Source organism: Channa argus, chromosome 2 (assembly GCF_033026475.1).
Source record: "Channa argus isolate prfri chromosome 2, Channa argus male v1.0, whole genome shotgun sequence".
Taxonomy (NCBI): domain Eukaryota; kingdom Metazoa; phylum Chordata; class Actinopteri; order Anabantiformes; family Channidae; genus Channa; species Channa argus.
In genome coordinates, this window is record NC_090198.1 from 6545092 (window position 1) to 6562888 (window position 17797).

At 38.8% G+C, this 17797-nt stretch overlaps 1 protein-coding gene across 2 annotated transcripts in view; it reads left to right on the forward strand.

The window, feature by feature from the left end:
- Positions 1–17797, forward strand: part of itfg1 (integrin alpha FG-GAP repeat containing 1) — a 123720-nt gene that overhangs the window by 37222 nt on the left and 68701 nt on the right. For both annotated transcript variants that reach the window (XM_067495018.1, XM_067495017.1), the window contains exon 9: positions 5867–5961. In XM_067495018.1, the coding sequence (XP_067351119.1) occupies positions 5867–5961 (95 nt within the window). The remainder of the gene's footprint in view (positions 1–5866; positions 5962–17797) is intronic.

Below are 17797 nucleotides of genomic sequence, written 5' to 3' on the forward strand. Positions count from 1 at the left end.
ATTTAAAAACACTTAATAATAAGTGCTGTGATAGTACTGCTTTGGTCAGTAGAATAGGACGTTTGCAGGTTCTCTCTTGGTTCGCTCAGATACAAGAATCATTCATCCCAGGTGTGTGTATGTGTAGATATGTATGTTCATGGATGCATACAGGAATCTGTCCACATGCTCCTGTTTGTGTGCTAGCAGTTCTGTTTCCAGCTCAAGACTCTTAATAGATGCACAGCATATGCCAGACAAAACAGGCCCATCTGCCTTATCACTGAGGTAATTGCATTTTTCAAAGTGACAGCGCTCGATGCATAATTCATCATTAGGTAAAGCACAACGAAGTCCCACAGTCAAGTGTGTCAGCTAGCTTCACTGCAGGTAGGATGGAGAGACGCTGCTCTGCGACCAGCAGCTCCCTACGGTAGATTTTTCAGACTGGGAAATGGGAATGTGTTTGCAAGTGATATTTAAATTTGGAAAGGCTATCATTATGCTGTGTGTGTGAGTCTGTGAGAAAGAGAGGGAGTGTGTGTGTGTGTGTGTGTGTCCGCGTGCGTGCATGCACAGGTAAGTCAGCATGTTAACAGGACAGCCTATTTCTCTCCGCTCTGTCCTCGGGCGCTCTTTCTTCACTCATCGTATTATATTTTGCTACATCCCATCTCTCCTCCTCTCTTTCTTTTCGGTCTGCCTCATTCTCTCCTCAGCAACTCCATATCTTTCGCCCTATTTTTCGTACATTTATTTCCTTTTTTGTATGTGTGTTCTTTTTTTTCTCTTTCTTTTTCACTAGCTTCCTTGTCATGTTTTCATTCAGTCTACTCGTTCTTATCCCTGGCTTCACCTTTTCAGTCACACATGGCTCTATTTCTATTTCTCCTGGAGAAATACCGTGCCTGTACCTCTAGAAACAGGTACTAGAGTGCACTTTGGCTAGTTAACATCAGTCAGTTGTGTAAGCCGTATCACACTTTATACTTTTGCATTCATGTGAAACACATCCCTCCAGACCATATTAATGGATTAAAAATGTGGCAATGGGAAAAAAGAAAATCTTCTAAACAAGCACAGTTTTGCGATATTGCTCATATTTAGAAATATTCCAATACAAATGCAAATCAGCAACCCTCCCGAGTTTGCAGTTTCTAAGTTCAGATATTAATTTACACATTTTAAAATGCATTTTGATGCAAATTGCAAAGTGTGTCTGACACAAAAGTGTCCTTCACTGAAGGTAAAACCCACATCTCTTTCTTATTCCAGTATCTGCTGCACACTAATTATGCAGAAGTAGTACTCTCAATTACATGGGCCAACCCACAGTGATCTGCAGTCTAATTAGGACTTTATTTTGAATTAATTTGAAAGTACTTTAGTGTTACACGTTTTTCAAGTGCATAAAAAGGAAAGTCCAGTAGAAAGCAATTTAGTGTTTCTACTCACCACTACAAACATTTTCAAACTTGGAGTGTGCGTCACCTGTGCTACTGTATCGTACTGTATCATAGATTCTTTCATGGGTGGTTGTGTGCAAATTTTGATTTGTTATTGATGCTTAGTTGCAGTCTATGAATATCAATTTCCAGTTTTTGATTGTCTTTCACTTGTTGTTGTCCTTAGCTATTTTGTTTTATAGTTCCCCAGCCTTCCTGTCCTTCACAGACCTTCCCTCTATTCATTTCAACTCCATACCTGCAGTTCTCTTCCTCTGCAACCCTTTCAGCCAATCGCCATCACACCAAGCATAGTCAGGGGGGAAGGAGAGATGAATATTGCTATGGAGGAATGTAGGGAGGGAGTAAAACAGGATGAATAAAGAGGAAGAAAGACAAATGAAGAAACAGGCATTAGGACCTTAATAGAAGGAGGGAGAGAGAGAAAATTAGCTGGGAGAGGAGGAAGAGAAACGAAAGGGAGTAGGATAAGGGAGGAGATGACTGAAGGAGTCCATATTGAGAATAAAAGACAGATGAATAGAAAATGTAAGAAAGTATTCATGGAGAGATGGACAGGTGGGACAGAGGGAGGAATGCTACACATATTTGTGTTGCAGAACTGGCAGCAAGAGTAGGAGATAGAATGCTGAGTGACAACCTCTTTAGGATTGAATTAGCACTCATTCTGTCTCTTTAGCTCTTCCAGCTTCATTGTTTGACTCCTTACAGTGCCTCACCATCTAAACATCTGTCTCTATCTGCACTGTGAAAAATGTTCAAATGGTTTTATTGATGCACTCATATTAAGTATTTTAGTTTTGTACATTACACCCACAGTAATGCATCTAATTAGTGAGAAAGTATTGCCCACATTTAAATGCCTTTGCCTTAATAAACAAATCAGTTTCTGGTTCCAGCCATTATAATATGTTACAGTACAGTGTGTAGATTTTTTTTTTTTTCAGCACTGCAGCAGCCTCTGTTAGGATGTATGCTCGCTGGAATTCCATTTATACTATAAGCAGATTAAGGGTTGGCAAAATTGTGTTAAAGGAGCTAAACTTAGTCCACTTTTACAAACTTAAGTCTGAGTTATCCTTCCTTTTACGCCTTGGGACAGGACAAGCTCCATTAACTCAGTCCCATTTCCCATTATATAACTCTCATGTTTGCCTTGAATGCATACTTGCCTTCCAAACTCTGTAGACTAGTTGACAACAAACCGCGGTTTTATAGTCAAAGGCACATCTAGTCCAACCCCAATTCCAAAAAGTTTGGGATGATGTGTAAAATGTAAATAAAAATAGAACGCAACGATTTGCAAATATCATCAATCCGTATTTGTTTCAGAATAGAACATAAATAACATATCAGGTGTTGGAACTGAGAAATTTTAACATTTCATAGAAAATATTAACTCGTTTTGAATATGATGGCAGCAACACATCTCAAACGGAAGTGAGGTGGCCAGTTCCTGGAGTTTAGAAGAGGAAGGTTGTCCCATTCTTGTCTGATGTTTGTTGATGTCTTTTTTGATGTGCCAAATGTTAAATTGGTAAAAGGTCTGGACTGCAGGCAGGACATATCAGCACCCAGACTCTTCTCCTGCGATGCCATGCTGTTGTGATGGATGCAGTATGCGGTTTAGAATTGTCTTGCTGAAATATGCTTGGCCTTCCCAGAAAGAGATGTTGTGTAAATGGAAGTACAAAAAACCTCGGTGTACTTTTCAGCATTGATGGTGTCTTTCCAGATGTGTAAGCTGCCCACACCATAGGCACTAATGCACCCCCATACCATCAGAGATGCGGGCTTTTGAACTGTCCGCTGATAACAAGCTGGATGTTCCCTCTCCTCTTTAGTGTGCAGGACACGGCATCAATGGTTTCCAAAATTTATAACAAATTTTGATTCATCTGACCACAGAACAGTTTTCCATTTTGCCTAAGGCCATTTTAAATGAGCTTTTGCCCAGAGAACATGGCGGCTTTTCTGGATCGTGTTCACACATGGCTTCTTCTTTGCATGATAAGGCTTTAACTTTCATTTGTGGATTGCACATTAAACTGTGTTCACAGACAGTGATTTCTGGAAGTTTCCTGAGCCAGTTTCATTGATGTCCAGTGGAACATATTATATACTGTAGATGGTGTTTCAACTGATTGTGAATATGATATGGGTAGATGTGATTTGCAAATTAATGCATTCTGTATTTATTTCCATTTCACACATCATCCCAACTTTTTTAGAATTGGAGAAACTGGTCGTGTCATTTATTGTGCGGCACTGAAAATGGAAATGTATTTATAGGAAGATGACAACATTTTCCAGCCTTTTATAACACATTGGCTCAAAACAAGTTCATTTTATGAAGTAACAGAAAAAGTTACACTCAAATCAGTGGTTTGTGTGTGTCATTTGTATGAGGGAGTTTAATAATTATTTTGTCTTTAAAAATCTAAAGAAATGTGTCTACGGTTAGGGACATGTATAATTATCTTATCTCTTAGACAGCTTGACCTTCATCTATCATTTTCATTTTCTTAGGAGCAGTATTTAGTTAAAATGCAAGAGTACAATAACGTACATCCTGACTTATTATCTTCTGCTGTGTATCTCATTATCTCACTTACTTTTTCTCCTCCTTCATGCCCCTGACAGCCACAAACAGTTTTTCACTCCTCCCTTATTGTGTCATCCATCATCAGTGTCATTCAGTTATCTCCTTCCACATGGCTCAACATTTGTATGGAAGTGCTGTAGTTATTACTCTTTTGAAAAAGATTCTGCGAAGTTGTGATGAGCAGGCTCTTCATGTACAGCACAGCAAATGCCTGTTGTATAATGGTTGCGTCACATGTACCAGCATCAAAATGATGATCTTTTTTTTTTTTTTACTAAAATTGTGGTACAGTATGTTCTTACATCCATGGACAGGATGTTTTCCCTTAGGCTAAGTTGAACCTAAGATATTGATCATGCATGCAGCATATCAGGATCCTCGAATTTAAAATGTTAAAGGGACATCTATGATCTTCTTGCTTTAACATACCAGAGGGTCTGCCGTGAAAAAAAAAAACTCACAAAAAGGTTGAAGAAACGTCTGGTATCTGATATTGCAAACAATTAGACAATAAACCAACTTGAAATTAACTATTCATGGTATCTGTTTCAGATGCACCTGTATATCGTCCTAGTCAGTGAGTTCAAAACCAGTGACCTCTAGCGAGATGCTTACCATTCCACAATTGAATCATTTCAAGACTGTCACTTTAATCGGTCAAACATGAGGCAACACAAAAAAGAAGCTATGTCGGGTCATTAAATAGTATATATATACTCTTATTGTGACGCTCTGCTAATTTTGTTGATTAACTGATTATTTAAGTGACTAATTGGCCTTTTAAGAATATAGGAAAACATGCTGGTCATTAGCCTTTTAAGTGTTTTAAGTGTTGACATACAATATTGTGCTATCATACTCAACTTTCCTTTTCACAGAAGAAAAAAAAAAACTAGCTCCTGAAAAGCAAGGCCAGTAAATTTTTAATTGATTATTAAATTAGTTGCTGATTGATTCCCTGTTATTTCATTAACTAATTGTTTATTCTTTAAATGTTAATGTAACATTTTATTATGGTTTTAGATAATACTTCCATTCCATTTCGAGTATAAAAATATGATTGGTTTAGAGAAAAATTCTCCAACAACTACTGTGTTTATCAACAGGCTCCCATTTTGACAGAATTTTATTAATGTACTGTATGTGCTTTTTCAGAAGTCTTTATTCTCGGTTATCCTGTGGTGGAAATCTCGCCCATCTCTTTATCATATTTGTTTCCTGTTTTACAAAGTTTAAGACCTGAAACTTGGGAAAAACAAGCAGATTTCAATAGTGTTTGGTATTTGGTATTAAATATAGTGAAAAGTAATTTATGATTCAGTCTGCATCACTTAATGGGGGATGGTTTTGTCATGTTTAGTGTCTAATCTGAAGCTGAACTGGGTGCATTGAATTGTTTGTGCTTTGAAAAGCTATTTGATTTGGGAGGCTCTGTCCGTGTTTGTACATTAGATAAAGACTGGATGGTATTATAATAATAAAAATTAAGCATAAATAAATCTGAGAAGAAAATGATACTTCAGCTCAACTGGAATTAAAAAGCATCAAAGACACAAGTGCCGCTTGCTTGGGTGTTTGCTCGTAGGAAACAAGCAGGTGTTCCTGTGATCCGAGTCTCACATGGAAAAGAAACTGGGAGGATTTACTTTGTTGCCAGAAAACTGTGTTGTGCTCAAAGTCAACTCTGCAGCTTATCCAAGCTATTGTGATGAATTGGAAATATTAAATAGCACAGTTTTGGAAGGACCTGGCTTCACACTACTTCATTCAAACATTATTGCTTTTCAGGCTAATTCTCTTTGTTTGTTCCTATCAGATGGTGATGGCTACCAGGACCACCTCCTCCCCATGTGCTTGGATGCTGCCTGTAAGCAGAGTGCAATCTACCTGGCCAAGGCAAACTCTAGTGAGGTTTGTTATCACACACACATGACCATAGTAACAGTAACAATCAATTGAATTATTTACTACTCACCCTATTTTGTTCATTTATCCCTCTTCTGTGAGCCAGTCTATATTACATGCTCACATGAGGCATAGATTGGATGACTAACTACGGATATATTAAGTTGCCATAACTTTAATTTAACAGAGTAATATGTGTTTAAATTAATGAAATGATAATTAGGTGTGAGTCTGTGTTACTCTGCCTTATTTAAAGAAAAGAAATCTGGGTCTAAACTGCAAATTCTGATGTAGATAAGTGTCATTGCTCGAGTAAATGAGATTTCTGGGATTTTTATAGGAACACTTGCTGACGCTGATGAGAGTTTGGACTCCAGCAATTGACTGTCAAGCAGTTAATGTAGAAGATTAAACAGTTTTGTTACCATTTCCTCCTGAGTAGTCAATCAACAATGATCACACCAAAAGAGGGGTGTGTAATAATCCACGTAGATAAGTCAGAAAGCTACTGTGAATATGTTCTGAGGATGAATGAGACCAACGTAAAACACCTTTGCTGCTTCTGGACCAGGACTACTTGCCTTTATTAATGGAGCAATGAAGTCTGAGCTGTTCAAGAAATTCTAAGGGAAAATATCAGCATATCTGTTTATCTCCTCAATAGAAAGTGGGTCATGCAGCAAAACAACAACCCTAAACACACAGGCTGCTCTACTAAAGACTGGTTTAGGCAAGAAAAATGTTATGTTTTGAAATGGCAAAGTCAAAGTCGTGAACTTAATCCTATTAAAATGTTATGGATGAACCTGAAGCAGGCAGTTGCGTTTGGTTGAAGCTGAAGGGGTTTATCACTTGCTTAAGGCATGGGTTTTCTTACCATTGCCACACACAGACATTTAAAATCGAATCATTGTAAATTTAATGTAATTGGGCTCCCAGTATCTGGTTTTAGGACGTGTGTGAACGGTTCACTATATTTCAAGCACCACTGTAGATGGAAAAATGTGACATTACATGAAGCAAGAGTGCATTTGTTTGTTTTTTTACCTCACTTCTATGACAACTTAGTTAGATATGAGAAATTTTTTTCCTTAATTTATTAACCTTGTAAACAAACCCCCTTTGTAGCAAGCATGAAATTCACCTTAAATAATCATATTAGTTGTATCAGTAGTTATTATGATGTTATAATATGATTCTTTTTTTATCCCTCTATTCTATTCCATTCTTCTATTTAAGCTAATGTTTCTGCTATTACATACACTCTATGTCTTAATCAGTTACTCAAAAACATAATTTTGCCAATATCTGATGGAAGCAGCATTTGAGAGCCTAAAATTACAAACCGCCACTATCTTGAGGAGAAAGGCATTAAAATAATTGGCGAACACGTCCTTGTAGTGCAATAACACAACACAATATGCTGTTTTAGGCTGGTTATATTAAGGCAACATAAAGTTAGATCAGCAAAAGAATCATTGTCGTGGGTAATATTTAAAAACCAAAAGTAAAAGGGATGTAAGCTACAGCCTAATGCTACTTTTGTAGTTCCTTCTTAGAGAAGCTGGTACGAGCTCAGTCTTACTAATTCATTCTCTCTTGTGCTTTTTTTAACTTATTAGCTCTCCTTACTAGCAGCTATGTTGCATTGTCAGTGCCAGTGTTTCTCCGTACAATGGCTGTCTATTTCAGGAAGACTTTAAACACATGGCTCACAGCAGGAGATGTTGATCAGAAAGACATCAGGGCTGATCCAATGGGTGTCACTTTGTTTGTAGAGTCATGCAAGATTGAAGTAACAAATACACACATGCCCAGGCAGTCCCAGGTGATTTATGTACACACACAAAAATGAATATATGGGTTCACTCACAGTTCCTTTTACACGTATATGAACACAAATTATCTCCACCACCACCACCTACATACCATCTTGTATGATTCTTTTCACTTGCATCCTACCAGTTGGCAGGAGGCCCCACTCCTTTTTCTTCCTCTTCCTCTGCTGCCAGAGAACTAGGTTCCACTTTTTTCCCAATCCAAAATAGAAATATTACAAGCTTATCTGCATGTCCGCCCACATACACACACACGCACACATACACACACACACACACACACACACACACACACACACACACAAAAGAGACACACAGAGACACAGAGATGCTCACTCCCTGTGAACATGCCTTCTTTTGTTTGCCTGTCAGCAACAAAAAAATGATTGAAGGAAGATGTGAAAGAAGGAGTGTTGGAGGAAAAGGAGAGGTGAGGCAGAGAGACGAAGACTTATCGGCACTGATGGATGAAGGGAACACATGTTTTGTTTTGTGTCGCTATGTTTGAGAGACAGTCGTCACTGTCAAAGGGAGAGACAGGGGGAGAGGGAAGGGTGGGCGTAGTGAGGAGGAAACAGACTCTCTAAGCTTTTATGCTGTCATAGGATGGTGATAATAATTTACAATCATGATGATAACCTCTTTCAGTAAAAGCCAAGAGACATGCCGTTTGTATGTTTATCTATTATCACAGTATTGATCTCATCGAGTCATCTTTTTTTGTTATGTAAACTGTTTTTGAGCCGTATTTACTGTATGCTTGATCTAACACCACATGTGTAGGTGTGTGGCTCTATTGTGGTGGCTTTTCAGCCCTGTTAATGGAGCAGAAAGTCAGCAGATGTCTTCCCTAGAGGTGTCTTCCCACTGAAAATGAGGGAAAAGAGGGATAGAGAGACGGTGAAAAGAAAAATGGAAGAGATAGAGGAAATGGAATGAATGCAAAGAAATGGCCAGAAAATACAGAAGGAGTTAATGAAAGGGGGTGAGTGCAAAAGCAAAATATGATGTATGTTTTCATTTAAGTGCCAGTGGAGCATCTCCATCAGAGGGAAATGAGTGGCATGTGAGTGCGGCTAGTGATTCGTATACAGGCAAAGCACAGTGAGATTCCGTTTGGTGTGCAGGGAACTCCTGCTGGCTAGTAACTAGTATGTGACTGTAGTTCATCTCCAGACAGCGATTCATTCCGCCCTTCCTGCGGTCTCAACCACAGCTCTGCCTGCACCTCTGCGGCAGCTCCGGGTCTTTAGCTCACTACATTGGAGGAAACCACAGGGGGCCCCTAACATCTCTTTGCTTCATTCTGTGTCCTCCCAGACACACAGACACTCACACACTTATTGCACTCTGGACTTTCATTTAATGCACTTACATTCTCTAACTCAAAAGACAATTATTGCAGCAAATCGTTTTAACTGTGTGTCTGTCTGTTAAGCAAATTGTAGCAAAGACAAGCAAATGGAAAATGTGACTTAAAACACTTTGAAAAACATGAAACCCAGGTGCATGGCAGCTGCGTATTTAAGGCCGTCACTAATTTTCAGTCAAGAACAGCAAAATTAATGTGGTAGAGCTGAGCGCTGTTGCTAAATAATGTCTCAGTATTTTTAGGCTTCGATGAAACAGCTTTAGAAATTGATTTTTCTTATCAGAACAACAGTTTAGACTAACTAGCCTTTATTAAATGCCATTAGATTTACACACACCATTACAGACATTTTGTTGTAGAACATTTTACATGTTTTACACTTTGAATTATTTTCTGCCAAACACAGAACTGAAATGGAGCCTTTCATGCTCAATTGTTACATTAAACTTGCACAATAATGCAATATAATGTTAATAATGCAATATAATGTTATGACCATAATGATTTGGCATTGCTTTAGTTAATGTCTTCAGTAATCATAATGATCCACATGGCCAGGTTCAGAAAATTTGGGTCATTTAAGTGCACTTAATCTCATATACACTACTAAAAAAGTCACAGCAACATGGTGGCATGTTTTCTTTTTTTCCCATTGCTTTGGTTTTTTTAGTGGGTTGGATTGTTTCAAGCATCTTAGATAACTTGGCGTAGTTCTTTTGTGGGTTACATGTGTTTCACTCTTGATGTAATCCTGTTCTGACAGCATGGTGTTGAGAGTTTAGGGCTCTGTGGTGGCTAAACCATCTGTTGCAGGTATCTTTGTTCTTGTTCTAGTTCTTTATAACTCTGGCTGTATGATTGGAGATGATGGTATGTGCTCTTAAAGAGTTTTTGTAAAATCAGACCCATCCCTGATTTGTGTTGCATGATCGATTAGAATCTAAAGATCAGTTTCTAAAATGTTTCAAATGGTGAACTGCAGTACAGGATCATATTGGCTCCCTTCTGTCTGTAAAGATAAATAACTTGAGCGACCTAATGCATTAAAATGTTGAAGTATTGATGCAGTGTATCTCTGTTTTTTGTTGTATCCCCTTCAAAGAATGTCCTATAAATATTCTGTATATCTTTTGACAATATTTAGTATTCATGGCCATCCGTATACCATGAATACATTTAGTGTGCAGTAGAAAGTGGAAAGGAGTCCGTTTGTAGTGAAAGAACCACAGTGGGCTTCAGTGCTAAGTGCAGGCTGACACAGCTTTCTTGCACACAGCCTGCCAAGCATCAGTGAGTGATTGACCTGAAATGGCAATTGTTTGGCCACAGGCCACATCCCCTGGCTCAGTGGCAAAAAGAAACAGTCAAGAATTGATTAGCTTTGAGAATGCTGGTGCTGTTTGTGCTAGATAATGCTGACTAGTTTTTATGATGTCTGACAACAGCAATGAGATTCCATTGCTGAAATTGTCCACAAGATTATCCTTCTCCTTTCACTGTCAAACCTTATACAGTACATTGGAAGAGCAGTACATGTTTAAATTTAGTGTGCAGTGGTATTGTACAATTGTTAGATTGTTGTTCATTTTACAAGTGTAGCTCCATATAAAAAGTTCATAGTCTCAACTACCCAGGTCTATAGGCATTTGTCAAATTGAGGAACAGCAAATATTGAGTATGTCTGAATTCCCAAGTTATTTTACTATACAGCTTTAAGGACCTTGGTAAGACAGCTGTCACAGTAAAGCAGATTTGACTTTAAAGAGGCTTTATTTTATTGTAGGTAGACAACATATATAATATGTTTTTTTCTTTTTTTGGTCCCCTCTTAGCTCTGCAGACCCTTGTATTAAATGAGGTAATGAGATCAAGTATAAAGTATATTTTTTTGACACATTATTTAATTATTACAGAAGGCATATTAAAATATAAAGAGTGGTCCCACTACATATTTGGAAAACTATTTTGCTCTAAACCCAGTGGGCAGTGCACCTCATTTCATTTTGTATCTGAAAGCCCCTTCATATGGGCACATGCAAAACAGATCTTCTGCCTCCATAAAGACCGAGCCAGCTGCCTACTGTTGCTGCCCAGACAGTGTAAGGGCAGCCAGTATGAGCCAGACAGCCGCCTTCCAGTCCTCCCAGTCAGCCGGTCAGTCAGTGGTCAAAGAGGTGACACTGACAGCAGGTAGAAGCGCCCCACCCTGCCCAACTGACACAAAGACATATGGCCTCACTCCATCTCTGGCTCTGAGTCCTCACTGCCTTTTCCTTGGGACAAACTTTGACCTTATTTCTACCTGCTAGTGCATTACAGTCAGTGTATTTCTATTTTGGACAGGGGCATTTAAATACAAGGTATAAAGACAACAGAAGTAAAGTATAGGATATTAATTATATTTAGGGATTTCTATGAAAGAGGTACATTTACCTGTAACTGAATAGTCAAGGGTAGGACTGTATATCCTGTGGTGCAAGGTTGCACACAAGACAGCTGCCAGCCACCTAGATTTGGACACCAACCTGATGATGTTCACAAAGCGGAAAGGTTGATTCAAGGGACAAACAGTGGAAAGCTGGTTTAGGGAAATTTGAAATGCACGTGGATGAAGTTTAGTGTGTGTGGTAACTAAAGCACCAGTGAAGCGAGGGGTGTTTAATTGTTGTTTGCTGGAATCATAGACCTTACTTGTAGAGGCATTGTTAAAAGGAAATATGCCTATTTGCAGTTATATATGAAGATCAATATGTCACTGGATGCTAAGTATACACATATATAGAGTCAGCAAGGGATTAGCACAGGTTTGATATAAAATGGTAATAATTCAACCGTATTTATTGTCAGGAAAATACATTTGAGAATTCTATGTTCAAATAATAAAATTTGTTTCTGATATTCATGTATTTCCTGTTTCCCAATCCCATTTTCTTATATTTACAAATATTATAGGTCAAAAAAGATCTAGAAGGTCATTTCTGATTTGCATTTACAATATTTCCACTTCATTTGCATCTGTGTGAAGCAATGTGCATTGTGTAGAAATCATTTGTTCGGGCCTCGGTGGTTTAGGGTACTATTTTTAGGGTATTTCGTATTTGTTTGTTTGGTTTAACTTTTGATTTAAAATACAATTTTTGTAGGAAACTTAGATTATTATTAATTCATAGTCACCTACCTTTGCACATATTTAGACAAGCACAGTTGCCCACGATTACAGCAAGACCAGCCTAACTTATACTTCGTAGCAGTCGTGTGCTTCCCGCCCACTCCTCCTCTGTTCAGTCCCATGCTGTCTTTCAGTGCCAGCCCTAATGTGATGAGCATTACAGTCATTATATCGCTGGGATCATAAAAGCCACCGCTTCATTACATGCCTGTTTCTTCTCTCCCCTTTTGTTTTATTTCCTTGGCCAACCTTGTTGTCTGTCGATTTTACATTACCTCCCCACATCACCCTGTAAACCCCACCACCACCACCACCACCACCACCACCTCCACCACAGGCCACCCACATTTTAATTTCTTGGCCTAATGAAGCGGGAGCTCTCTCCACCAAGTTGAATCAATGGGAGTCTGCGGGCACGCTTTTTCACTTTAGTCATCAGCAAAGCCATGAGGGCAATTTTATGTCGGGGGGCTTTGTTTGCGCCCCTTCTGTTTATTATGTGTGTTTCTACAGTTTCGACATCCTTCCATGGTTGCGAAGTGTGTGGTTTTGTGTGCGTTTGAGTATGTGTGTCTGTAAGGACACAGAATCATGGCGTGCGCATGTTTTATGCATGTAGAACGCCACTCTAAACTGCGCAGGCTGTGTTTTCCTGCTGTTTGATAAAATTGATAAAATGCTATTTGTATGCAGGATCATTCCCTTCCCTACCATTAAAGGTATAAGATTACCTCACAATCACAAATCCAATCATCGCCTTCATCTCCATTAACTAGATCATTTGAATCTCCGACTAACACACTTAGACACACACACTCAATTCTGTGTTAATATGTTGACATTTGAACTAGCGAATGTCATTATTGAGTTATTTAGACTTAGGAGTGTGCCGTTTCACTGGGAGGGCCACAGATTAATCTATAAAGACACACTCTTGACATTATTGAAATACTCTGCTGTATTTAGTGATTAAATGTCACAACTTCTACAGCTTGAGGAAGGAATAACTGCTTTGTTATTTATTTAGGGAGCTCCTCTATGAAGTTGGCCATTCATTGCAGCTTCTCAAATAAAAATGACTTGATTAGATTAGAAACCTTTAATATTCTTACTGAGACCCATGTGATTTCCCCCAAATTCCCCACACAGCATTGCTGAGCAATAAAGACAAACCAGTGTAAGTGTTATTGTACATCTCTGTTTATTCCCCCTGCTCGATTGAAAAGAAGCTGATCTTATGACTTCCACTTTTGCTGTAGTGCTTTATTATATTGTCTCCTAATGTGCCACAATTAAGTCGTTTATCATCTGCCTTTGTTCTGCCATATGTTAACACAATGTGTTCATCACATATCAGTGTCATTAGGTAATTGCTGGGAGACACAACCGAGCATTGTTGCTAGGAATCCTTATAATGTGTAGATTCCAGTGAGTAATGCATCGCTTAAGATTGAATTAGTTACTAATATGTCAAGATTCACCTTAAAAAAGCCTGCTTGAGTAACTATATCATATTTTTGACGTAGATGCGTGGAAACCCATCTCCTCTCTCTTGCTGTCTTTAGATAACATTAATTTAATTCACTGCAATTACGGTCATGCCATCGCAGAGCCTACCGATGCATTTCTTTTACCTGATATTCAAACACTCTGTGCGTGCGTGTGTGTCTGTAAATGTCTGCAGTTTTACTGGGTTGACCAGATGTAGTTGGTATTCTGTGTACTCCTCCTCTCTCCCCCTTCTAATCATTATTAAAAAAAAGAATGCGACAGACAGTATACTGATTGCCTCAGGGCCAACACCAACAAAGTGGTCTACTGATAAGGCCAGTAGCCAACAAAGGCCTCACGATTTCCTGAGAGAGAACATCATGGCAGCCAAAGGGCTTCGGCCTAAAAAGACAGATTTATGCTACCTACTTTTTGGAAATCCTGCCCCGTTAGAATGACTCGTAAACTTTTATACTTATAGGATAACTGTGATTTTGCGGCCGGTGAACTGCGCATGTTTGACATTTAAGATTTAGTTAGAGAGACTCTATGTGTGGATATCATTTGTACAATGGTCTTCGTTTTTGAAATGAAGGATTATGTCGTCCAGTGGAGCTGTGTGTTTGGCTGATGTAATTTTAATACTTTTTGGACAATAACTGAGGTTTTTGGCATCAACAAACACAGGCTTTAGACTGATAATTAACCAGATAGGAGTAGAGAACAATCAATGTTGGCTTAAGTATCTGTATGGTGATTGTGGACAATACAATGAAATTAGAAAGTGACTGAGGTTATGCTTAAAAGTTTAAGTTATTCTAAAAGAGCCATTTTAAACCATAACATTTAACTCTGGTTTGAAATGGTGTAGGATTTAAATAGTTTTTATCATAATGCGTAGAAAGTAAAGCTACATGCAACTAGAATTAAAGTACTGTGTCTTTAGGCCATGAGCTATCAGTCATTTTTAAAGAAAGAATGATTGTTTCACTCCTGTAAATGTGTCCAAATGGGAATGTTTTTGTCTGGAACAGCAGACTATTATGTGCATCCATGTCTAGCATTGTGTTTCATCGTCTCTCTCTCTCTCTCTCTCTCTCTCTCTCTCTCTCTCTCTCTCTCTCTCTCTCTCTCTCAGTCTCGCTCTCATTCTCTCTCCCCTCTCTCTCTTCTTCCCTATCTCTCTCGCTCTCCCTCCCTCCCCCTCTCTCTCTCTCTCTCTCCCCCCTCTCTCACTCTCTCTCTCTCTCCCCTCTCTCTCCCCCTCTCTCACTCTCTCTCTCTCCCGTCTCTCTCTCTCTCTCCTTCCTTCTCTCTCTCTCTCCCCTCTCTCTCCTCTCTCTCTCTCCCCTCTCTCTCTCTCCTTCCCTCTCTCTCTCTCTCTCCCCCTCTCTCTCTCCCCTCTCTCTCACTCTCTCTCTCTCCCCTCTCTCTCTCCTTCCCTCTCTCTCTCTCTCTCTCCCCCCCTCTCTCTCTCCCTCTCTCTCTCTCTCAGTTTCGCTCTCTCTCTCCTCTCTCTCTCTTTTCCTCTCGCTCTCCCTCTCTCCCCACCTCTGTCACTCTCTCCTCTCTCTCTCCCCCCCTCTCTCACTCTCTCTCTCTCTCCCCTCTCTCTCTCTCCTTCCCTCTCTCTCTCACTCTCTCTCCCTCCCCCTCTCTCTCTCTCTCTCTCTCTCTCTCCCTTTCCCCCCACCTTTCACTGCCATCTGCAGCACAGTGGTCATTCCCAGCACTCTGGATGGCAGCAATCATAGCCAATAGTTTTATGCTCATGTAGGAGGAATTTAGCCTCTCAAACTGCATTGGAACATCATGCAGAATCACTTAATGAGAATTTGACTATGGCATTAAACCTCCAAGTTTATTCTTATTCTGAGAAAAAAGTTCAACCTGGGTTTTGGTTTATCACTCCTCTTTTATGACACCATCTGTACGTAGAAGAGCCTAATTGCACATCCTCAACTCACTTCCGCCCACTGTGTACTGAGTCAGTCCACCACCCTCCATGTCCAATGAAGTTTGGCATTCGAATAAATATAATTGATTTTCAAGGTACTACCTCTTCAAATATGATATAATATCAATAAATGTATTAATTATTTTATAAATCATTGATGGAACCCATTGTCTCTAATTATGGTTAATTTCTTGCTACTTGTGTAATTGAGCAAAATTTTAGTTAGTAGTATAATCAGCTTAAAAGGTAGCACAAAAGAACATTGTGACTGGTGGTTTAGGGCACTATTTTTATTTTATATAATTTTTTTTTAAGTTGTTTGAAAAAGAAAAGTACTAATAATGGTGTTTTTATGTTTATTTTATTTCATTATATAAATGAACACAGTAAAAAAAATAACTCAATTTATAGTAAGTACAAAATTATAAAGATCTGTGTCATAGCAATTTGATGAGGGGAAAAAAGAAGCTGGTACAAGTGGAGCTGATTTTAGCGACTTTATGTACTAATAGCTGGTTAATTCATAATATTTCATCATGATTTATTGATATTTTTAATAAAATCTGCAAAACATCTGCAAATTTAATCAATCAATCAAAACGATATTTATATAGTATCTTTGGTACAGATTAATGCATTCAAATTGCTTTATGGATGATAAAAGTATGAAAAAAGGTCTACCACGCAAAGACAAAAGATAAAAAGAGTCAAGTCAGTCAGTTATAATAATGCCCAAAAAAACAGAGTTGACTACAACGCACACAGTTTCAAACTAATTACTAAAGCAGTCAAATTCATGTAATGGAGTAAAAGTAAAACATTTTCCCTCTGAACTGTAGTAAAGTAAAAGTAACATAAGCTGGAAAGTACAGTATTGAAACTGTACCTCAAAATTGTACTTCTGTACCTGAGTTAAAGCACTTAGTTTCCACCTGAGACAGAATTCATAATATCCTGATAAATATCATCACATATCATACCATTATCAGTGTTCTTAAATTGAAAAGGTCTGAGTTTCCCATTCTGAAATTAGGCGGGAAAAATTAGGTGTAAGAAATGTGTATTTCAACCCATGAGCTCCCAATAAGATTGTGAACACCCAGTACTTGAAAGAGAGAAACCTAGGCCATCACATCATTATCATGACCTTCACAACATCCCCCCTGTCCCCCAGGCCACAGTGTGCTACCTCTACATCAATACCTGTGTTCACAAAGTGTGCCCAGCTGGTTTGGAGCTAATTTACATCAGTTGTATTATGGCTGTGTGTGATAAATTTTAACCTAATTGGTAATAGGCTGTGGTTGTCTTTCTCAGACATGCTGGTCGTGTTAAGAGCTATTAGTGGCAGTTATGCTGAGTATCTCTCTGGTGACTCTCCCCTGCACCTGCTCTCCCTGTTTAACATTCATGAATAGTTTAAACTGCCAGCATCTGGCCACGCGCCTCTCTAAGATCCACACACACACACACCACATATATCATATGATCTGGTCATTTTGTCTCAGCGTGCATTTTATATCTGTCAAACTGATAAAATGATATTAAGGTGAGAGTTTACTCCAGCTTCATTTGTATTTTGTTGTTAGTGATATTTTGAAGTTAATAGTAATGATGCTAGCCACAGTCAGCATGATTTAGATAACATACAGCCATAAACGTGTCATTGCCAATTTTGAGTCTGGAATGTAAGGGCACCCTAAGAATTCCCTCAATTGACCAGAACGTTCTCTCCATAACAAGAATGTCAAAAAAAAAAACTCTTTATCATCTGTCCCAGCAGCAGAAAATGAACAAGAGAAATATACTACAGCTGGGCAGCTTCTGTTGGCATTAGGGAATTACAAACTCTTCTAGTGACGTGGTCGGGCTTGGTGTTTGAATCCACAAAGCAAAGGACTTTCACACAGAAGAATGTAGATGAGGTCCAGTCTGAAACAACTTTGTGCTGTTATTGTAACTAACTCTAACCCTAACCTAAGAAATGTCACTTAGCACCTAACCCAACCAAACCA